At 42.7% G+C, this 24,892-nt stretch overlaps 1 protein-coding gene across 2 annotated transcripts in view; it reads right to left on the reverse strand.

The window, feature by feature from the left end:
- CFAP47 (cilia and flagella associated protein 47) overlaps nucleotides 1-24,892 on the reverse strand; it is a 769,322-nt gene that overhangs the window by 673,840 nt on the left and 70,590 nt on the right. For both annotated transcript variants that reach the window (XM_073614843.1, XM_073614844.1), the window contains exons 5-7: nucleotides 17,451-17,589; nucleotides 11,046-11,271; nucleotides 1,268-1,428 (exon numbers count right to left, since the gene is read on the reverse strand). In XM_073614843.1, coding sequence (XP_073470944.1) covers nucleotides 1,268-1,428; nucleotides 11,046-11,271; nucleotides 17,451-17,589 — 526 coding nt within the window. The remainder of the gene's footprint in view (nucleotides 1-1,267; nucleotides 1,429-11,045; nucleotides 11,272-17,450; nucleotides 17,590-24,892) is intronic.

Below are 24,892 nucleotides of genomic sequence, written 5' to 3' on the forward strand. Positions count from 1 at the left end.
GTACTCTCTGGCCTTGTAGTAGCACTGCCCCCTCTCTCAATGCTGATCATAGCCCTCTATTCGTCTTGGAGCCCCAAATATATTTCTGTGCTGGCTTACTAAATCCCTCCATCCCCTCTCTACATAACCATAATGTAGCAGCTGGGGAGGAGCAAACGGGAACACTATAGAGCAGTGTTTCTTAACCAGGGTTCCATGGAACCCTAAGGTTCCCCCAGAGGTTTCTAGGGGGTTCCTTGAGCAGTGAGCAAGTTTCCCCTTTCAGATAAGTAACCACTGACAACAAGGATCCTTTTAGACTTCTGTAAGGGGCATAGTCTTCGTAAAGACCACACATGTAAGGAGCATCATTCCCAGTGACCATCACACTAATGTATCATGAGGTATAGCTATAGTAATTATTAGCAGGTGTTCCCTGAGTCTGGAAAGTTATTTCAAGGGTTCCTCTATATTAAAGGGGTTGAGGAAGACTAAGGTTTATAGTGACAGCTCTGATTCTGCTAGGGCTGCAATTGGAATAAAGAGGGGTCTTTAGGCATTTGGTCAAGATCAAGAAAAGCCATTTTGCTTTTGTAGTGAGAATCTAAAAGCATGGCCATACAGCAGTCATCTCTACATTTTTTAACAAACAAGGTTGGTCCTTATTGAAAAAATATGGCATGATACAATCCAAATAACAAAATTAATGACAAAGCAGTTCTTGTAGTGAGACAGTAATGGTCGGAGAACATACACAGTATGCAATTGTACATTCAAGTGTCAGAGAACTATGACATAAGAAATTGAGTAACATATATCCTCCTGGGGGAAAAAAAAGGGGGTTCCTGTGTATTACATAACTCAACATATCATGATCAAGAGCAGGCAGCTAAAGAACCCGAGGATAAAGTTTGATTGGTCCATGGCTGCCAAACCCGGTCATATTTTCAGTCATCTCTAAATTTGATGGAGGCATTGTATCTGCCTCTATGCAAGCACATAAACATGTAGCCTGCTATATCCACTTCTAACTTTTATATCTACTATAGAGTCTGATTTGAAAGGTGTGGTATTATCTATTTCCCAGTGTAAAGTTTTTTACCATAGAGAAATAGTCTTTCCCATAAAGTGATCTCATTTTGGAATATTTTGTGTTACTCAAACTTCATTTACAAAAAAAAAATGATATCACATTACTAAGAAGTGTTAAAAATTTGGTAAAGCAAGCTCTTAACAATGTATAGCATATATAAACACAGAAAAAGCAAAAATTAGGCATTGTACTTACTTAGGATTAAAACAAAGGGTGACTGTGGTTTTCTGGAAAGGCAAGAGGACCCCTTGATTGGGGAAGCAGGAAAGTACAGCTGAAACATCAGTTTCACTTGTCCTTTTTCTATAATTCATATCTTGTAAAGCAACATCTGTACTCTTCCCAATATCAGTGCCCTGAAAAATATTAGAAAAAGATCTAAACATAAGATTTATACATAAAAATATAAATGTTATCACTAGATTAAAACACAATAGAACCTGATGCCTGCCTAGCTCTCAAATTTAGTTCCACCTTTTCATCAAAACAATAAAAATAAAATCACTTTGCAGGTTAGTTAAAGTGGGATATATTGTTATTATGTTAATTTTGTCTTAGCAGTACCCGCAAAAATGTACCTTTTGTTTTCAATTTCTTTGGAAGCAGCATTAGCCAGCTGGAGCAACATTACAGGGAATTTTAAACGCTGCTGTTTGAGTTTCGCCTCCACACAGAGATGCAGGGCAAGTCAAAGCTTCCTAAAAACAGTTCATTTTGGGGGACATTGTGCAGATCTGTTAAAATCTGTGTCCTATTAAGGAGATTTAATTTCACTTCCTGTCCAAGAGATACAACAGGAAGTTGAAGGATATCTCTCCAAAGTGAAGAAAAATTCTCAAATTCTCTTTTACAGAGTTGTCACCCACTGCCCTATTGACCACTGTAAAACATTGTTTTTTTCCTTCCTTCATCCAGCCCCTACTCTATCCAAAACTAAAAAAAAAGTATATTTTTTTTATACTCTCCATAAAATGATTTGCTCTGACTTCACTGAGAGAAACAACCTTTAATTGTAGATCAAACAAAACCATTGGATATAGTGGCATATAGTAGAGTGGGACACTAGATAAAACAAAAAGTTACCAGATGTATAGCATCATCTAGTGACCAGACTCCACCATTGTCAGGGATAGCCAGTTAGTAGCAAGCTGTACATAAAAGAATAAAAAGGTAATGGGCCAAATACAACTAGCGAGATGGATGGAGGCTGCATCTCTCAGTTAACTTGGTTAGTACAAAAACTGACTTTTTCTTTTGTGTCTTTGAGAGACACAGCCTTTTATTATAGATCAAACAGAACCATTGGAACATCCACAAGTAGTTCCAAGTAGCTCTAAGTAAGAGAGGTGGGCAAAAACACCAACAGCAGAAAATAGGCAAGAACACAGTGAACCCTTACCCCCACACTGCTATTTGTAAGACCTTGCAGCCAACGCTAGCATCCACCAATTCAACTACATCTGCCCTGTAAAATTTGGTAAAAGTATCAAGTGAAGACTAGGTTGTGGACTTTGAGAAGTGAAACCTAATGATGGAAGGTCCAAGAGACACTAACTTCCCTAGAATGAACTGCTGCAAGAAAATATGATTATTTATTACACATGGCATAGGCTTAGCTGAAGATGCTGGAAGTGCGGAAAGGGTAGAAGTGTACTGTAGGTAGACTCTAGAAGAAAGCAGCACAATATCATCATTAGACTAAAAGGTGGAGACTTTGTTTAGTAGAAAGGAAAGCTGAGGTCTCAGAACCACTTTGCTTCATGCAGAATCAAAAAAGGGTTGTTTACAGGACCCTTTTGAGATAAAGTCAATCTTTTAGGACAATCTCAGCAACAGGATTTATCAAATGTACTCAACTGAAGGATGCTGTAGAATGGAGAAAATCAAATTAAGATCCTATGAAGCCAAAAGAAAATCTAACCTAGTAGAATCACATGAGTTTCCCCCCGGTATGACAGAGCGGATTAAGGAACAACTAGCTAAAGGGAGTTGAAATAGAATGACCAGGGCCTAAACTTGTCCCTTACCTGTACTTAAGTAATACCTTGATACAAAAAAGAAAGCATTCTATTCACACAAAAAGCAGTAAGGCAGCCCTGAAGACTTGCACAACCAGAAGTACAAGCCTTTAACATGGTAGGAATTATACACTCCGACAATCCTGAGTCTCTCAGTACCTGGTCTTCAAAAGCAATGCTGTTAAAGCCAGCAGCCTAGAAGCAGGCTTGAAGACTGGACCTTTAAGTTAGAAGGTCTGGCCAATCTTGCAGATGCCAGTCATCATCTGCCAAATGATTAGTCAGATTTTGTCTGAGATGGAACTCCTTTTCAGGGAATTTCTTGCTAAAATATGAAAGTGTGTAAAGGGGACTGTTACATACATAGAGACCATCAGGCCTAACACTAATGCATGAAGGAAAAGAGGACCACTTGTTGCGATGAAGCCTCTGGAAACTCATAAACCAATCAAAGTCCTGTACGGTGCCTAGGGATATTTGCAGGTTGATCTCCAAACTCTGGTATGAATTTGCTGTCATAAGAAAATCATTTAGATATCTCACAATGGGAATCCCTTTCAGGTGAAGGAGGGTAAGAAGCAGAGCTAAGACTTTTGTCGAGTCTGAAATGAAAGGCCACAAACTCATCACATTTATTCCTCACAGCAAACTTCGGGAAGCATTGGTGACTCTGACAAATCCAGGAAGCTAAAAATTTCATCATGGAATTCCTGGGGTAATAAATGTGTTGGATGCAGAAAACCATTTTGGAAGAAGATCGTGGAATTCTTGCAACTATAATAAACAACCTCTTGGACCCATTTTTTGGGGTGTAGACAGACCTTCCTGCTGAGCTGATTTTGTCACTGGCCTTGAAGGACTTTTTCTGCCAAGGTAATTTGGCCCCTGTGGAAGTAGAGGGGCTGAGATGCTTGGACCCCTTTTCTGTGTTTCGTTGGGGTTGAAAGAAATGTCTATGAGCTGTAAAGGAGGGCCCATATTTGAGTTTAGTCCTTTGACACTTACGAAGCTGTAAAAAAAAAGCTGCTCTTGACGCCTGTGATGTTTTTAATGATATTGTCTAGCATAGTGCAAAGGAAAGCTCAGTCCAAGCTTTTTTAAGTCTGAACTACAGACCTACATTTCAGCCATAAGATCTGAAAAAGAACTACTGATGATGCGGTCATGTAGGGCATTAATCATTCCAGCAAAGAATCACACAAATATTTTGGAACATGAATCATTTGATCCATTAAAGTTATTAGACCCAGAAGTACTTGTTCCTGCCAGAAGTACCTGTTCCTAGTAAGGTCCTGCTATAAAAGTCTGGCCCTTTAAGTTATAGTCTGGGAGACCAGAACAGAAACTATGATCAATTTTATCAAAAACCCAGTGATGGTATATTAAGGATCACAATCCAACCTGTCTGCCAGTCATATGCTTGACAGCGGAGAAAAACAGTAGCAGAAAATATAAAAATTCTGGAGGTGAAAAAAGCAAGTTCTCACTCCTGGATGCTATGCTTAAACAATAGGTATCTCTGGCAATCGTGGGGTTTGGGCACTAGATGGTGCTATACCAATATTAACTTTTTTTGTGAAGTGTATCCTACACTTGTACATAGCACTATAATCCACTGGTTATGTTTGATCTACAATCAAAGGCTGTGTCTCTCGGTGAACAAAAGAGAAAAAAAGATTTGATTTTAGCTTTCTTTAGCTATACTAAAGAAAATCAGCCACAATAGGGCTTATGAAGGAATCTGAATATTCAGTCGATAGTCGATGAATGAAGGATTTATATTTCTCATACACAAGAGGTCACTTTTTTTAACAAATGCTGCCTGTCAACTGGTTGTAGTCACACATTCTATACCTAGGAGACTGTGGGCGAGCTCAGAAAGTTGTCAGACAAGCAACTACTAGGATTCAGGTAGCATTTGACCACTTGATTTATTTAGCAATGGCAGTTCCAAAATGTATATCCTCCTAGGTTCCTTCAAAAAGGAATTGAAATTGTTATCTAGCCAGCCTTTGGGTGCTGCTACCTGAACATCTCTGCAAACTACACTGCAGTTTTTCAGCATAGCTTGGATCACAATCTAACCTGCTCTCTGACAGAACAAGGAAGCACCAGCAGCGCAAAGTTGAGCTCATCCCAATGCTATAAATACTTCTGGAAATGTGTTCACAGGGCTGTGTAAAGCAGGAGAAACCTGAATGGCTTGGGATGCTCATTACCCCTTCTTGAATGCTTCTGTACAGAGGATGATAGGTGAATTGTATCGAGACAGATTGAGATACATACTGTAGGCCAGGGCTGGTACAAGGCAGGGGCAGAAGAGGCGGATGCCCTGGGCGGTACAATTTGCTGGAGGGAGGGGGGTACAGGTGAAGTGTCGGCAGTGTGCTTCACAATACACACTAGCCGGTGCCGCTAGCTGTACTGTAGCTGTCTGTACCTTATTGTTGTAATGTGCCAAGTGCGCTCCTGCACCTGGCACAAGCCTACACAGTCCACACCAGCCTTACCTGTCAGTGCTGCCCCTTCACCCCCCCATGAAGGCGCTTTGTAGTCCCGTCCCGGTGGCGGGATGTCACTCACGGATGGGAGGAGCGTAGAGAGCTGCTGCCGAAGCTGCAACCTAGAGGAGCCGCCAAGGAGGAACAAGCAAGTTCAGCAATAAAGTGTTTATTGCACAAGTAAGCATGCGCTAAGCTAAGCTGATAATGAATGATTGCCAATGCCATTGCCAAATGCCATGCGGGATGCGGCCATCTGCAGATTCATAACTGTCTGGATCCCATTGGGGGAGGGGAGGAGGCTGAGGGGACATTAATTACAAATGCTACCTATTTTTAATTTCTGCAATATGCAGCATTGGGGGGGGGGGGGGTAATGTACTGCCACTGGTCAGCCATTAATGCATCAGTGCCCAGTGGCAGTACGTTACCCCCTCATGGTGCATGTTACAGAAATTAAAAATAGGTAGCAATGGTAATTAATCTCCCCCCTCAGCCACCTCCCCTCCCCCAATCCGATTCATACAGTTCATTATTAATGGAAAGAGCTTGACATGTCCTCAGGGCAGGGCAGGGGGAATAAGGAGGACATTCTCATAAAAGGTCATAGGAAAAGTCCCAGGGAAGCAAGGAGGACTGGCTTCCAGGTTACTTTGTTTCAAAGTAGCGTAAGAAAAAGAGGTTCCCCCCAGTAAAATACAGGGGGCAAAAAGCATACAGTAACTACTGTTAGGGGTAGCAGGAAAGAAAATGTTCTATTCTTGCAAAGGCTCTTTATAAGGGAGGAGTACCTTTTAGCAAAAGGAAAGGGTCCTGAATGGGCAAGAGTGGAAAGAATGGCAACTGCGGAAATCCCCAGAGAGGCACAGATAGTCACAACAGTGACGATGAACGGTGACGATAAAATGTGTGAGTGAGTCTTGTTTTGAAATGACACTGGCTCTTTCTTTACACGGGGGGAGCAGTTTGCCATCTTCTCCCTGGACACAAAATGACCTTGTCCCGGCACTGCTTTAGGCTACACATAGCGGTGAGAGAGATAGAGAGAGCAAGGAACTAAAGTATTTGTTTCTCTAAATCTGCCCTGCACTGGCAAAACATAGATTAAGTTAGACAGTCTACCCAATTTACTTTAATCTGAGGTCTATTTTATCTAGTGTAGTCCGAACCATCAATTTCCTCATAAATGCATTTTGATGTAATAGGAACCACCTCTCAGATAATTCTGCGCAATGGGGCATCCCTCTCTTCTTTGGAAAGGTACAAAGAGATCTTAAAAGGGACTATTCTGAAAACACAAGATTACAAGCAACAAGGAGATTTTAAGCAGGAGGTAGGGCTGGTGCATTTTAGCTATAGTTGGATGAAAAGCCCACATCTTAGGTAAATAGTCCATATCACTATTTACTTTTCACAAAAAAAGTACAAGATCAGGCTGCAATGTTATTTTTGTCGTTTAGGAAATAAAGTGTGTCGTTCACTACAGTGAGGGGGAAAATGTATTTGATCCCCTGCTGATTTTGGACATTTGCCCACTGACAAAGAAATTATCAGTCTATAATTTTAATGGTAGGTTTATTTTAACAGTGAGAGACAGAATAACAACAAAAATCTACAGAAAAAAAAATTTAAAAAAAAAAAGTTATAAATTGATTTGCATTTTAATGAGCGAAATAAGTATTTGATCCCTTATCAATTAGCAAGATTTCTGGCTCCCAGGTGTCTTCTATACAGGTAACGAGCTGAGATTAGGAGCACTCTTTAAGGGAGTGCTCCTAATCTCAGCTTGTTACCTGTGTATAAAGATACCTGTTCACAGAAGCAATCAATCAGATTCCAATCTCTCCACCATGGCTAAGACCAAAGGATGTCAGGAACAAGACTGTAGATCTACACAAGGCTGGAATGGGCTACAAGACCATCGCCAAGCAGCTTGGTGAGAGGGTGACAACAGTCAGTGCGATTATTCACAAATTGAAGAAACACAAAATAACTGTCAATCTCCCTCAGTCTGGGGCTGCATGCAAGATTTCACCTCATGGAATTTCAATAATCATGAGATTAGTGAGAAATCAGCCCAGAACTACACGGTAGAATCTTGTCAATGATTTTGAGGCAGCTGGGGCCATAGCCACAAGAAAATAACTAGTAACACACTACGCTATGAAGGACTAAAATCCTGCAGTGCCCGCAAGTTCCCCTGCTCAGGAAAGCACATGTTCAGGCCCATCTGAAGTTTGCTAATGAATATCTGAATGATTCAGAGGAGAACTGGGTGAAAGTGATGTGGTCAGATGAAACCAAAATCGAGCTCTTTGGCATCAACTCAACTCGCCTTTTTTGGAGGAAGAGGAATGCTGCCTATGACCCCAAGAACACCATCCCCACCGTCAAACATGAAGGTGGAAACATTATGCTTTGGGGGTGTTTTTCTACTAAGGGGACCGAATAACTTCACCGCATCAAAGGGATGATAGACGGGGCCATGTACCATCAAATCTTGGGTGAGAATCTCCTTCCTTCAGCTAGGGCATTGAAAATGGGTCGTGGATGGGTATTCCAGCATAACAATGACCCAAAACACACGGCCAGGGTCAAAGGAGTGGCTCAAGAAGAAGTACATTAAGGTCCTGGAGTGGCCTAGCCAGTATCCAGACCGTAATCCCATAGAAAATATGTGGAGGGAGCTGAGGGATCGAGTTACCAAATGTCAGCCTCAAAACCTTAATGAGTTGGAGAGGATCTGCAAAGAGGAGTGGGACAAAATCCCTCCTGAGATGTGTGCAAACCTGGTGGCCAACTACAAAAAACGTCTAACCTCTGATTGCCAACAAGGGTTTTGCCGCCAAGTACTAAGTCGTGTTTTGCGAAGGGGTCAAATACTTATTTCACTCATTAAAATGCAAACTTAAAATCAACTTATAACTTTTATGAAATACGTTTTTTGTTGTTATTCTGTCTCTTACTGTTAAAATAAACCTACCATAAACCTTGTCAGTGAGCAACCGTACAAAATCAGCAGGGGTTCAAATACTTTTTTCCCTCACTGTATGAATAATTTACTCCAGTAAAACCGTCTCTTTAATACTGAGTTATCACCAGAAGTCCCAACCAAGCCTATTTCAGCTCTCTGCAGTTAAGTTCATGGTCTGAAATCCTGCCAAGGTAACTGTATTATCTTTCACTAACATCTTCACTTATAGCTTTGTTAATGTTTGAGAGCTTAAGGCAAAACCTTTAATAAAAATGCAAACTTTTTTTGCAGGTCACCTTTCTCTTTCTTTTGACTGGGGCATAAAGTTCACGGCTGTCATATAATGAATATGGCATTATTCAAATGCATATTGAAAAGGATGTATTTTGATATCATAGTCATCTTTATTCATAGAAGTATGTGACAAACTTCTTTGTGAATTTAGGATTTACAAATGGAACCTAAATCTTGTGCACAATAAGACCTCCTTCACATGAGCAATTATCTGCATATAGTGGTTTTCAGTGGCAGTAATTAGCAGATTCTTGCAGCTGGAATCACAGAGCGACCAGGGTCAGACATTCATCCCTAACCACAGGTCACTTCTGGATGTGCAGGCACATGCAAACAGCAATGGTTCCTCTCAGCCTGTCATTTTGTTGTGCCACAGCTGTTGGCATACATGTGTGATCCCAGCTGCAAGAATCTTCTGATTCTTGATGCTGCATTTTACTGTAAGCAGATAATGTGAAGAGGGCCTTCCCGTGCACAAAATTTAAGTTCCATTTATAAATCCTAAATTCACAAACAATTGAAGAAGAACCCTTACCTATACACACACTGGAGTGACAAGTCTCAGATGATACACAAAACGAAAACAAATTCTCCAGCATAAGTTGTACCTGTTTATGTGCAGTCCTCTCTCTTCTACATCCACTTCTTTTGACACAGCATTCCTTAGCACCTGAAGGCAAGGGGCAGTGATCTGATGTCACACACTGCACAGCACAAAGTAGGGAGCTGAGTGTAATCTGAGACTTGAGTGGAGGAAAGGACATACCCCTTTTTTACAGTCTCATAAAGAAACATACACAGTCGAGGTTTTCAATCACCTGCTGTGTGCTGGGGAGGATGGGGGTGGGGTGATCTTCTGGGATTGCTTGGTCAGAAATCACACTAGGTGCTTTGGGTGAAGGCAAGTACAAATTATAGAAGTATATGATTTGTTCATTTTTAATTTCAGAGGTTTACAACCACTTTAATGTTTTCTTCGCAGGAAAGGGGCTGTTGGCTGCAAAAAGATTTTCCAACATGTTTGTGAAAGTCCTAATAATAAAAATAATAAAAAAAAAAAAAATAATAATAATAAAAAAAAAAAACACTCTTTAGTGCACCGCCCATGACTTGGCCTGTTTGAGAATCCCTCTCTCTTTAGTTCTTTGATTTGGAGGAGTAAAGATCCAAAATTATGTTAACAGGGGCTGCAGCCCTACTTACACTAGAACCTATATAAAAAAGCTTGTTGGGTCTTACTGTATTGGATTGTAATAACCTCAACTTCAGACAAAACTGTTTTGTTATTTGAACAGACTGGGGAAGGCATTGAACCCCTGACAATTTTTTTATGGTGGTCTGTATTCCCTGTGCAAGTACAGAACATAACGGGCAGTCTCTCCAATGGGGACACTAGACTGCACTAAAACACATTAGGGTTGATTTACTAAAGGCAAATAGACCGTTCACTTTGCAAAGAAAATATTCTCCTAGTTTAGTGAATGTTGTGAATTGTGTGTTGGTATTCCCTTTTTGCAAAGTAAACCCAATCAAGTGCTAGGAAAAAAAAATGTATTTTTGCTTGCAAATGAATGGATGATGGAAGTCAACAGAGCTTTACCTTATTCACAAAACTAAGGGAAAATTCCACAAAATAATTAAACAAGCCTATTTGCATTTAGTTAACAAACCCCATTGTTTATAGTAAAATAAGGAATGATTAGAACTCTCTGGTTATAATTATGGTCTGTGACTTGCTGCCCTGATGGCAACAGCTTCTAGTCCTGCCGTAACAGGCTGTCAGAGGGACAAAAAGCAAAGTGAAATCTCTTGGATAGGATAAAGTTCGTCTTTAAGCACACCTGCAAGGTTTACCATTTGCACTTCAATGGTTGATTTCATTTGTTGTCCGCAACTGCATTTATAAAAAAAAAAAAGCAATTGTTTAATATCCACTTTTTGCATTTCTCTGCCAAACTTGTGAGGCATGGCAGCAAAATATATTTTTTGTTGTGCTATGGATTGTCAGACATAGATTAATGACCTTGTTGTGTGTTGAGACTTCAGACAGATGAGTTATGATACAAGGCTCCTGTAGTGAGAGGGGAAACTTTTACCGTAACTTCACAGAATGTCCTGGGAGATGCTTTATATTGAAAGTTCAATTTATGGATAGAACTTAACCAGTAGAAAAAGGTTAAACATACCATTTCAACTCCAACTGCATTATCATCCAGGACAGACACCCAGCTTATTTCCCCAGGACTATTGTTGTATATCACTGTTTTCTGGATCTTTGATGTTCCGAAATAGACAGCTCCAAAGTGAACACACTTTAAAGATTTGCCAGACAGGTCTAGTAACTCTAGGGATTGTCTGACAATATTCCCTTTAATTAGCAAAGACATTTCTTCACGACCTTGAAGTTTAACCCTAGGATAAAAAACACACGTGCCTAGTAAGCTGGTTTGTGCATACAGCAATAGACATGTATCTTCATATCATTTTAGGTAATGTATCAAGCAGTAACATCAACCTAACCAGTATCATCTGATAAACATAATTGGACAAAGTGATGTTTTTTCCGTAGGGAAACTAATCTAAATTACAGATATAAGACCACAGAACACACGCTGCTCTACGCTGTTGATGCTTGTACATTCATACATTGTAATTATTTAGAACCTGTCATTACAATACTCAACTGAGTGACAAGTGGAAGTCTTCTTTATTGGCCACATGATAACATAGCCAGAGAGAGACACTGCTGTTATCTGGGCATGTTCAGAAATGAAAGCTGACTTCATTTTGACTTAACATATACATATATCACACACACACACATACATACACACATACGGTATCTTACAAAAGTGAGTACACTCCTCACATTTTTGTAAATATTCTATTATATCTTTTCATGTGACAACACTGAAGAAATGACACTTTGCTACAATGTAAAGTAGTGAGTGTACAGCTTGTATAACAGTGTAAATTTGCTGTCCCCTCAAAATAACTCAACGCACAGCCATTAATGTTTAAACCGTTGGCAACAAAAGTAAGTACACCACTAAGTGAAAATATCCAAGTGAATTGGACCCAAAGTGTCAATATTTTGTGTGGCCGCTATTATTTTCCAGCACTGCCTTAACCCCCTTGGGCTTGGAGTTCACCAGAGCTTCACAGGTTGCCTCTGGAGTCCTCTTCCACTCCTCCATGACGACATCATAGAGCTGGTGGATCTTGGAGACCTTGCACTTGAGCATGCCCCACAGATGCTCAATAGGGTTTAGGTCTGGAGACAGTCCATCACCTTTACCCTCAGCTTCTTTAGCAAGGCAGTGGTCATCTTGGAGGTGTGTTTGGGGTTGTTATCATGTTGGAATACTGTCCAGTCTCCAAAGGGAGGGGATCATGCTCTGCTTCGGTATGTCATAGTACATGTTGGCATTCATGGTTCCCTCAATGAACTGTAGCTCCCCAATGCCGGCAGCACTCATGCAGCCCCAGACCATGACACTCCCACCACCATTCTCAACTGTAGGCAAGACACACTTTTCTTTGTAATCCTCACCTGGTTGCTGCCACACACGCTTGACACATCTGGACCAAATAAGTTTATCTTGGTCTCATCAGACCACAGAACAGGACCACAGGACATGGTTCCAGTAATCTACGTCCTTAGTCTGCTTGTCTTCAGCAAACTGTTTGCGGGCTTTCTTGAGCATCATCTTTGGAAGAAGCTTCCTTCTGGGATGACAGTCATGCAGACCAATTTGATGCAGCGTGTGGCATATGGTCTGAGCACTGACAGGCTGACCTCCCACCCCTTCAACCTCTGCAGCAATGCTGGCAGCACTCATACGTTTTCCCAAAGACAGCCTCTGGATATGACGCTGAACACTGTTCTGAGTGGAATCTGTCCTGTTAAACTGCTGTATGCTCTTGCCCATCGTGCTGCAGCTCAGTTTTAGGGTCTTGGCAATCTTCGTATAGCCTAGGCCATCTTTATGTAGAGCAACAATTCTTTTTTTCAGATCCTCAGAGAGTTCTTTGCCATGAGGTGCCATGTTGAATATCCAGTGACCAGTATGAGAGAGAGAGCGTTAACACCAAATTTAACACACCTGCTCCCCATTCACAACTGAGACCTTGTAACACTAACGAGTCACATGACACCGGGGAGGGAAAATGGCTAACTGGGGCAAATTTGAACATTTTCACTTAGGGGTGTACTCACTTTTGTTGCCAGTAGTTTAGATATTAATGTCTGTGTGTTGAGTTATTTTGAGGGGACAGCAAATTTACACTGTTATACAAGCTGTACACTCACTACTTTACATTGTAGCAAAGTGTAATTTCTTCATTGTTTTTACATGAAAAGATATATTTACAAAAATGTGATGGATTTACTCACTTTTGTGAGATACTGTATATATAGTATTTTATAGTCTATAATGCTGTGAATCTACAGCTGTTATAGGACATGTGCTAGAAGACAACTGATAGAATGATTGACAAAAACTACAGGTATAAAAAGCCAAATCCGTATTTTGCATATTACTATTTATTAAAAGGAAAAAAAAAAAAAAAGGTAACAAAATGGTATCACTCTAAAAGGAAGAGGTGGAACAATGATTAAAAGATGACAGTGGTAAATATTGCTGAACTTTAGAGGAATACATGCAGGGCAGCCATCAGGTGGGTACAGCCCGAACGTCTGGATGGGCCCGGCCAACTGACAGGGATGTGAGAAGGCAGGGGCAGGTACAGGGGAGCTCCGTGAATGCTTCTGTATGAGTGTGAGTCGGCAGCTGATGCTCTGTGTCATTAAGCTCACATCGGGCTTTTTGCTGCCACCTCTGGCCATTTCCTGCATGTGCACCCCTCATGTGAGCTGCCTGTACTCAGTATGCTGGACTGCAGCTCCTATCTGTCTCTCAACCACATGTGGAAATCAGAGCTGAGACTAGGAGGACCACCTTACAAGTAAGGGCTGTTGTACAAGTGAGGTGGTGGCTGTGTGTGTGTGTGTGTGTACATGCCTGTGTGTGTGTGTGTGTACATGCCTGTGTGTGATTGTGTGTACACATGCATGTGTGTGTGTACATGCCCGTGTGTGTGTACATGCCTGTGTGTGTGTGTACATGCCTGTGTGTGTGTGTGTGTGTACATGCCTGTGTGTGTGTGTGTACATGCCTGTGTGTGTGTGTGTACATGCCTGTGTGTGTGTGTGTACATGCCTGTGTGTGTACATGCCTGTGTGTGCATGTGTGTACATGCTTCTGTGTGTGTGTGAGTGACATGCCTGTGTGTGTCATATATACACACATGCGAGGGGGGCTGAGAGCGTACAGGTGTGAGAGGGGTGTAAGAAGGGCTGAGAGCGTACAGGTGTGAGGGGGGATGAGAGCGTACAGGTGTGAGGGGGCTGAGAGGGTACAGGTGTGAGGGGGGCTGAGAGCATACAGGTGTGAGGGGGGCTGAGAGTGTACAGGTGTGAGGGGGGCTGAGTGCGTACAGGTGTGAGGGGGCTGAGAGGGTACAGGTGTGAGGGGGGCTGAGAGCGTACAGGTGTGAGGAGGGCTGAGAGCGTACAGGTGTGAGGGGGGCTGAGAGCGTACAGGTGTGAGGGGGGCTGAGAGCGTACAGGTGTGAGGGGGGCTTAGAGCGTACAAGTGTGAGAGGGGCTGAGAGTGTACAGGTGTGAGAGGGGCTGAGAGCGTACAGGTGTGAGAAGGGCTGAGAGTGTACAGGTGTGAGAAGGGCTGAGAATGTACAGGTGTGAGAAGGGCTGAGAGCGTACAGGCGCGAGAAGGGCTGAGAGTGTACAGGTGTGAGAGGGGCTGAGAGCATACAGGTGTCAGGGGGGCTGATAGCGTACAGGGGTGAGAAGGGCTGAGAACGTACAGGTGTGAGAGGGGCTGAGAGCATACAGGTGTGAGGGGGGCTGAGAGCGTACAGGTGTGAGGGGGGCTGAGAGCGTACAGGTGTGAGAGGGGCTGAGAGCGTACAGGTGTGAGGGGGGCTGAGAGCGTACAGGTGTGAGAGGGGATGAGAGCATACAGGTGTAAGGGGGATGAGAGTGTACAGGTGTGAGGGGGGCTGCAAGCATACAGGTGTGAGGGGGGCTGAGAGCATACAGATGTGAGGGGTCTGAGAGGGTACAGGTGTGGGGGGGGCTGAGAGCATACAGGTGTGAGGGGGGCTGAGAGCATACAGGTGTGAAGGGGGCTGAGGCACTGAAGGACTTGGTGGGATGGCTAGTGGGAGGATTTGGTGAGACGGCTAGTGGGCAGGCCCTGGGGAATGTTGGTGGTCAGGCTGGGGGGGGGGCAGGCCTAAAGCTGTGTAAGGGGCCCCACAATTTCTGATGGTTGCCCTGAATTCATGACTTTATTGTTGCTATATAGCTGTTTTTCTGAGTACAGAAAAATGAAGCTGATGAATAACAAAATGTGGAGTGAATAGCAATTACTATAAGCAAAGTGCAGTAACCAAAACAACCAGTCATTATCTATTAAACGGTAACCATACATCTGATATGTGCTATGCAGCCAGCCATATCTGTATGCAACAGTGGTCACCAGATGCAGTCCTTTACCTGCCTTTAACCAGCCCCTGGGGCACTATTCCTTCCACTGACATCAAGAAGGAGGAACTATTCCTCTAAATGATACCAAAGATGGGGCACTATTCCTCCCACTGAGACCGATGATTGGACATTATTCCTCCCACTGATAATAACAATGGAGACTATTCCTCCCACTTACATCAATGATGTGGCACTATTAACACCTCCTAATACCCTGTGCTTAGGAAATAATACTCTTATAGGGCGTACACACGGTCGGACTTTGTTCGGACATTCCGACAACAAAATCCTAGGATTTTTTCCGACGGATGTTGGCTCAAACTTGTCTTGCATACACACACAGTCACACAAAGTTGTCGGAAAATCCGATCGTTCTGAACGCGGTGACGTAAAACACGTACGTCGGGACTATAAACGGGGCAGTGACCAATAGCTTTCATCTCTTTATTTATTCTGAGCATGCGTGGCACTTTGTCCGTCGGATTTGTGTACACACGATCGGAATTTCCGACAACGGATTTTGTTGTCGGAAAATTTTATCTCCTGCTCTCCAACTTTGTGTGTCGGAAAATCCGATGGAAAATGTTCGATGGAGCCCACACACGGTCGGAATTTCCGACAACACGCTTCGATCGGACATTTTCCATCGGAAAATCCGACCGTGTGTACGGGGCATTATTGTGTAATTATATTAAAATTGCTGCCACAGCACGATGTGCAAAAAATATTTATAAAAAAGAGAATATAACAATAAAGTGTTCTCTCTGGTAGCACAATTAAAAGTGTAAAACGTGCAAAAAAACAACCAAAATCACTGTGTCTATATTAGTGAAGTCTACAGAATACATATAAAGATCATAAGTGCATGCACAAATCAATCAGTGATATCTTCATAGATCTGAACATTCAATATTCCTATTCCAATACTCGTGCACTATTATTACTCCTCCACACGGTGAAAAAAGTGTGGCGCCATTCCCTTATGTCACCACAATCACCAGAAGCTATTGCCTCTCATTTTACTAAATGACAAAAAAGCATTCATTAGATTTCCTTTTTCATGCAATTCCACTGCTTTAATGGCATTTAGTAAACTCCCTATAAGCTCCATACATTTCTACACAGATGCCATTTTGAGACTCCTGAAGAGGTGTAGAGGTCCAGTCGGCACTCCTCTTGTCACCGCTCCCCCAGGAGGAGCACTGAGTGGACCTCTACTCCTCATCACCATCCTCCCTCCTATGACTGAGCCTGGGAAAGGTGCGGCTTGTTCACTTTCCTCTGTCTGAGCCCAGAGGAGTAGTGTTGTGACTGGAGCACATGAGTCGGTTAATCTTACTTCAAAATGGCATCTGTGTGGCGATGTATGGAGCTTATGGGGAAGTGACCAAATGCCCTACAGAAGCTGAATTGCATGAAAAGGAAATCTTATGAATGCCTCTTTTTCCAGTCATTAAAATGAGAGGCAATAGCTTCTGGTGAATGATGTGACATAAGGGAGTGGTGTCACACTTTTTTCACCATGGTGGAAGAGTAATAATAGTGCACCATTATTGGAATAAGAATATTGAGTGTTCAAATCTATGAAGATACTGTATCACGGATTGATTTGTGCATGCATTTATTAATTTTATATGTATTCTATGGACTTCACTATTATAGACACAGTGATTTTGGATGTGTCACTATTCCTCCCACTGATCCCAATGATGGTTCAGCAGGGACTGGCTGAATTTCAACCCATAAAAAAAAAAAAAAACTGAATCATCTATGGGCTGCTTAAGCCCCATATGCAGCTGAGAACACAGTTTACATGATCACTTAAAAAAAAAGAAAAAAAGAAATTTATAATGTTTTATATATCTATACACAAATGTTTTGCATTACATTTCTATTTTAAACTAAATGGGTTGTTTTACAAAGTGAGGGTACACATATAATTTAAGAATCTCAGTATTTATAGGTTTTAAACAGAACTCTAAATGTATGAATTAAATGTAAATATTCGTTCACTTACTTAGCTTTTTCTTCAATGACTACAGGAACATCTGCACAAAGTTCCAGCTTTATTAAATGTCTTGTTTTTGGCTCCACAGTACCAATGGTTGGGGTTATAATAATAGGAATGGTTCCATTGTACTTTAATTTGAAAGTACCTGTTAGGATATAATAACACCAATATGTATATCAATATACAATATTTATAGGATAACAGATGCAGTGTAGCAAGTAGACTGAGTGTAGCAAGTAACATTCACCACATTAATGTACTGTAACATTAAAACAATGCAACAATCACGATAAACAAAATGACCATGAGTCCAAGAGAAACATTTTGGAAATGTAATCTCATGAGGACTAACTTACATACAACATAAACTTGTTCATAAAAGAGACCCTGCTATATGGACATTCACTGAAAGTCAAAAGCCACCAATAAAATGGTTGAGGTGATTCAGATTTGAGCACAAAGAAATACACTGCGGGACATGGCCTGGCTGCTCGGGAAGATGGACGCTTGAGAGACTAGCTCCCGCTACTTCACAGCCTCTCCGCTCCAGCCAAGCGCCTAAACACACTGCCGGACACTGAAAGATGGGGACAGCCTCACGGACATCCTCCGCCTCCCGCTCCCGTTCACCAAGAGGACACCAACAGAACGGTATGAGCCAGAGCATCCCCGAACTGTTCCGCTCCCAGAGATCTAATATGGCGGCGTCCCGCCACACTCCCTCACAGCTCTCAACACCGCCACTGCCTGGAATGCCTGGAGCGACTCCCAGCCTCATCGCCTCAGACTCCGGAGCCCACAGCGCGCTCACACAGCAACACCCAAGCCTCCTAGACCTCAGAACAGTGGCGGCTGACATTAAAGATACTCTGTCAGCTGCCATAGCCGACCTGCGCATTGATATTCGCGCCATTGCTGACAGAGTTCAAGATGTGGAAAAAACTACAACCCAGCACCACACTGTCCTCCACAAAGTGACTCACAAAATTGATGCACACACCACTCAATTGAGAGACCTACAGAGACATGTGGAAGATTTGGACAATAGGGGCAGAAGACACAACCTCCGTGTCAGAGGAATGCCCGAATCTGTTGAAAATGACCAGCTTCCTGCCGCCATTACATCCCTATTCAACAACATATTAGACCGGCCAGCACAGACCAACATAGATATGGAGAGAATCCACCGTGCACTCAGACCCAAAGGTAAAGAATCTGACCCCCCCAGATGTAGTGTGCTGCCTGGTGGACTACAGGTTGAAGGAAGACATACTCCACAAAGCGAGAAATAGGATCCAACTCACCCATGGTGGCTCAGAGATACACATATACCAAGATCTATCTGGCATTACCTTGCAGAACAGACGGGACCTGAAACCACTCCTAGACGCACTTCGCGCCAAAGCCTTACCATACAGATGGAAGTTCCCCTTTGGTCTCTCCGCTACCTACCACGGCCGCACAGCACTACTCAGAGTACCTGAAGACCTGCCGCCTTTCTGCGACGCCATGGGCATCCCTATGATGGAAGTCCCAAATTGGTACGCCGAATTCCGCCTCCCCCCACCTAAGAGAGATCAACGGCACGAAGAATCTATGGAAACGCAGGAAGCCAGATATCGCAGACGCAGATCACCGTCGGGCAACAGACTGCACACATCCTCCAGAGGGAACCGCAATGACATCAGTCCAACCGACTCTCCGCGATCAAGACGAGCCAGAAGAGATTTTGGCCCGACTCACGATCGCTCCCCACCTATCTGAACAGAGGCTCACCGCATGCAAAGAAAAGTTACCAGGTGTTTCTTTTTTCCTTTTTGTTTTTCTCTTTTTTCTTTTAGGAACGTTTAAGCTCACGCATTCCACAGTTGGACAGTTCCCGTCGTTCACTTTTGCGACCTCTAGATCTGATTAGGTAAGCAACACTCGATCGCTTTTGAGGACTCAAATTTCTTACCACTCAAAAGTCTCTGCACATTTTACACCTGTTATCTGAGACAATGAGTCTCCAAATACGAGACTATTTTACCCTAAAAGGGAATGTATTATTTGCCCCATCACTTTCATAACGATCGATATAACAGGTTATACATTGGAACTGTTTCTTGCTTTGCTCAACTATTTAATCTACCTCTAGATAATACAAGTGGTATGTTACTCATGTTATCCACATACATCAAATTTAAATGTCCTAATGTTACTAACTCACTGCCATACGTAATAAGAATGGACTATGTATGCAGGGTGTGTTGATATGAGCTGGCCGGGGCTTCCCTACTGCCAATCACCCTTTAAACTTGCCCCCAATGTCTCTAATTATTCACGAACCTCCCGGACATAAGCCTACTTATCTCTGACTAATGCGCCTCATATGGCACATCACATATCTACCGCCCCTTCCATTCTATCTATGATTCACATACCTGGGGATGCTAATAGCGGTGGTGGAGACCAAGGCTAGCTCATTTTATTTCTTTCTTAAATCTGACCTTGTTTCACATACATAACACTAACTAGCAGGGAGTACCTCATAACTTACCCAGCAGATGAAGATAGGTCATACAAGCTATAGGGACTCATAACATAACTCTCCCATGATCGACTATGACCCCATTCTCCACGAACAACAAGGTAAAATCTTATACCCTGTTCTATAGAAAACACCCCTTTGTCCCATACGTAAAATAGAGAAACTTCAGATCCCGGAGTTCCTACTCTTGGTCTCACTTGGGACAGGAATCAGAAACCTCAGGACATTCACATGTTCAGATTATGTTCTTAATATACATACCAAGATATGTTTATTATATTGTTTTACCAATTGTTGATTTTCTTTCTGCAAGACCTCAGTGTTTGAACTCCATTGCACCAGATCTCCATGACTGGTCCGGCCATACATGAATACGCATACAGCGGTTAACAAAACTGGGTACCTATGGTGGATTGCAATCTCCTCCCTGACCTAACGGTCCTCCCGACTTACCAATATATAAATATACCCATTTATTCCATTCACATATCCAACACCAAAGACAGGAACATAAGGAAAACCAAAATAGAAATGGCACAAACGCACACAACGCTTCCCAAAAACATATATTCATCCCGTCTCTGGCTTAGACAGTAGCGGTATACCACAATCCTACTTCACTTCTCATCTTTCCCGTGTAGACTTTCTCAACCCCCACACAGTAGTTTGGACAGGTGAGGACCTCTCTTAGACAGATTCTCTTTGCCCTCTCTCTGTACCTTACCGAACATATTAACACAGGTATTGGATTTGATTCCAGGCCTGTTCGGTTTACGGTTTAGGAGTATCAGCCTCCTAATATACCCCCTTTCCCTTATCCTCTCCGCGCCCACCCCATCCTCCTCGCTCCCTTACGCAACACCTACACCACTTACACATACACACAGTGTAAGCACCTGATAGCGAAATGCCACTCCCTAGAAGAGGTGACACCCCCCAGGTCAAGCTATACTCCTTAAACATAAGGGGACTCAATACCCCCGAAAAAAGATCGCAATTACTTCTACTACTACGAAAAACCAAAGCAGATATAGTTTTTCTCCAAGAAACACACTTCAGATCGGACGCCATTCCCAAACTTTTTAACTCATCTTACCCAACAGTATACCATGCCACAAATAAAGATGCCAAATCTAAGGGAGTTTCCATCCTAATTTCCAAAAATTGTCCCATTCAGATACACGACACAATGATTGACAGCAACGCACGATACATCTTTCTGAAAGGCAAATTGCACAATAAGCCTGTTACATTGGCTAACCTATATGCCCCCAATAGGCAACAGGTCCCCTTTTTTCGCGACACCCTACAACACCTCTCCACATTTTCAAAGGGTCTGCTGTTGTTGGGGGTGACTTTAACTTAACCCTCAACCCCTCCATGGACGCATCTTCAGGTGCATCCTCTATTACCTATCGTGCACTCCGTGCCATAAAAACGCAACTGGCCAACCTAACTCTACACGACGCATGGCGCACACTGCACCCAAATACTAAAGACTATACATTCTACTCACCACCTCACAATAGGTATACAAGGATAGACTACCTTTTCCTGTCTCAATATGACCTAGATTCACTTCTGGCCGCTACAATCGACCCAATGGTAATATCGGACCATCATCCTATTTCCATCACAATTACATTCCCAGCCTCCTACCCGAGACATCCGAACTGGCGATTAGATAACTCTATCCTCACGGATCTTGCACATCAGAAGAGACTTAACGATTGCTTGTCCCATTACTTTCGAGAAAACGCTTCCCCCGACACCAACTCGGTGACCCTATGGGCGGCTCATAAATGCGTCATTAGGGGAGAATTAATTTCAATAACTTCGCAACAACGCAAAGCCAGGCAAGCACTTCTAAACAAACTATCTGACAGAGTTCGATCCCTAGAAGGAAAGCACAAGCAATCGTTAACGGATCAAAACCTCCAAGAGCTACTGAAAGCCAGAGAGGATCTCCTAGAGGAAATAGGGAAATCAACCAGACGTAAATTTGCCCTATCACAAAAATTTTTTTACGAATTTGGGAACAAATCTGGTAAAATGCTCGCCAGAGCCCTCCAATCCAAAAGAGCAAACTCAACTATCCACAATATCCTAGACCCACAAGGGAACAAAATAGAATCTTCAATTGGTATAGCAAACCAGTTTCAACAATTTTATTCCAAATTATATAATTTAAAGACTCACCCAACGACTGATCCAACTGATGACAGGAAAAAACTGATAGAGGACTTCCTATCGCAATTTGGCCCACATCCCATCACTACTGCAGAAGCCGATGAGTTAGATAAACCTTTCACAAAGGAGGAACTCATAGCAGCACTTAAACAACTAAAACCAGGCAAAAGCCCTGGCCCTGATGGTCTACCTGTCGGTTACTATAAGACCTTCACTGATACACTCATACCACAGTTACTAAACACCCTCAACTCACTATATACCCAACCTGACAAGTGTAAGCCCACATTGTGATGATACCAAAACCGGGTAAAGACACTACCATAGTTTCCAATTACAGACCTATTTCGCTTATCAATGTAGATATGAAACTCTACGCAAAAATTTTGGCAAATCGTATACTTCCCCTACTCCCCTCGCTGATTTCCCTAGATCAAGTAGGATTCATCCCCGGGCGAGAGGCCAGGGATAATACCCTGAAAGCTATTAATATTCACCACTGGTTATCGTCCTCCAACACCCCGGGTTTCTTCCTTTCCCTCGACGCGGAGAAGGCATTCGACAGGGTGGCCTGGGACTACATGACAGAAGTCTTATGCAAATTGGGGTTTAAAGAGCGCATGCTTCAATACATTTTAACCCTCTATTCGTCCCCAACTGCAAAAATCAGGGTTAACGGTGTTCTGTTGGATGCCTTCTCCGTGTCGAACGGAACCAGACAGGGGTGTCCATTATCCCCCCTCATATTTATACTCACAATGGAACCAATACTCCGCAGGATTAAGGCGAATCAAAACATCAAAGGAGTCGAAATAGCCAACAAACAATACAAAATTGCAGCGTACGCTGATGACATTCTCCTATTCCTAACAGACCCCATCACCACACTTCCCAATTTATTAAAAGACTTTTCCCTCTTCAAGAAACTGTCCAATCTCCAAATAAATTTCTCCAAATCTAAAGCCCTTAACATTTCCCTACCAGATTCCACAGTGACCCTCTGTAAAGCCAACTTTCCGTTTGGATGGGATGCACAAGCCATAACATACTTAGGGATCCAGCTTCCCAGCAACCTAAGTGACCTCTATCCTAAAAATTATGCTCCCATTCTGCAAACAATAAGGAAGGACGTCCAAAACTGGAACAGAGGCACCTTCTCATGGTTCAGAAGAGCAGCAATTATAAAAATGAACATCCTCCCCAGACTCCTCTATCTTCTTCAAACAATCCCGATTAAATTACCACAGACATTCTTTGATACATATAAAAGGCTTTGCCTACAATTTCTATGGGCTGACAAACATTCACGTATACATTGGAGAAAATTGGTAATCCCTAAACTGAAAGGAGGAATCGGCCTCCCTGACATACAAAAATATTATTGGTCGTGCCACTTAGCTAGAATCATAGACTGGCACTTACATTCAGGGACTTAAGCGTGGATTGATATAGAGGGAAACTTTTCCTCCCTGCCTATTCACCACTTACCATGGATAAGCTCACCCAAAACACCGCACGAAAACAAATCACATCCCCTAACAGGCCCCACGTTACAAATTTTTCGCACAGTCTGTAAAAAAATGAACATTGCCTCCTCACCCGGTCCACTGACCCCACTTAACTGGAACCCAGACTTTCCCCCAGGCATCACACATCTTGACACTGATGATGAACCCACACCGAGGTCCATCAGAGCAGAATCCTTCTTTGACAAAGGAAAATTGTTATCCTTTCAACACATCCGAACTCGACTTCCTGACACGGACATACCCTTCTTCAAATATCTCCAAATTCGTCATTTCTTACAGAGCTCAAATCCACAATCCCAATGGTATAGAGACCATACCCCGTTCGAAGCCCTATGCACAAGTCACAGCCCTCAGAGGCACATCATCTCAGACATGTACTCTCTGCTGTTCCCCGACACACCGTCCATGGAAGAAACGACACGCCGAAAATGGGAGAGAATTATCCATAAACCTTACACAAGAAGACTGGCATAACATATATACTCACATTCATAAAGGATCTATAAATGTAACCGCACAAGAGAATGGATACAAACTATACTCTAGATGGTATAGAACACCAGACAGAATCCACAAATTCCTCCCCCAGGTATCTCCGCTTTGTTGGAGATGCAACACCGCTCACGGCTCTCTACTGCACATTTGGTGGGAATGTCCCCTAATCAAACCATACTGGACAGAAGTTCACCGACTTACCTCGCAGATCACAACCTATACCCCTGACTTCTCGCCGGCCCAATATCTCTTACACCATACATCTATACCACCATCGACCTATAAAAAAACTCTTACTATACATCTCATAAATGCGGCGAAACTCTGCATTCCCACTCATTGGCGGACTACTCCTCCTCCCACCATTTTTGAATGGCTCCGTAGAATAGGGAAAATAGCTGAGATGGAAGATATAATACACCAAGCTAGGGATACGCCGACTAAATTTTATACAACATGGGCTTGCTGGTTACATTTTAAAGAAACGACAGACTACAACAACATCATGTTGAAACCTGCATAGCTTGGCCTGGGGGACGAGATGGTACATACTGCCTCACGTACCAGCACCACACTCGGTCTCGAACTCCCCACCCCCTCCTTCCTTCCCTAACACCCTTTTTATTTTTATTTTAATCGTTACATCTCCACATGCATTCACTATCCACATAGACAGATCTTAGTAAACAGGATTCACATTGACT

The sequence above is a fragment of the Aquarana catesbeiana genome, linkage group LG02, assembly GCF_042186555.1.
Source record: "Aquarana catesbeiana isolate 2022-GZ linkage group LG02, ASM4218655v1, whole genome shotgun sequence".
In the NCBI taxonomy this organism is placed as follows: Eukaryota; Metazoa; Chordata; class Amphibia; order Anura; family Ranidae; genus Aquarana; species Aquarana catesbeiana.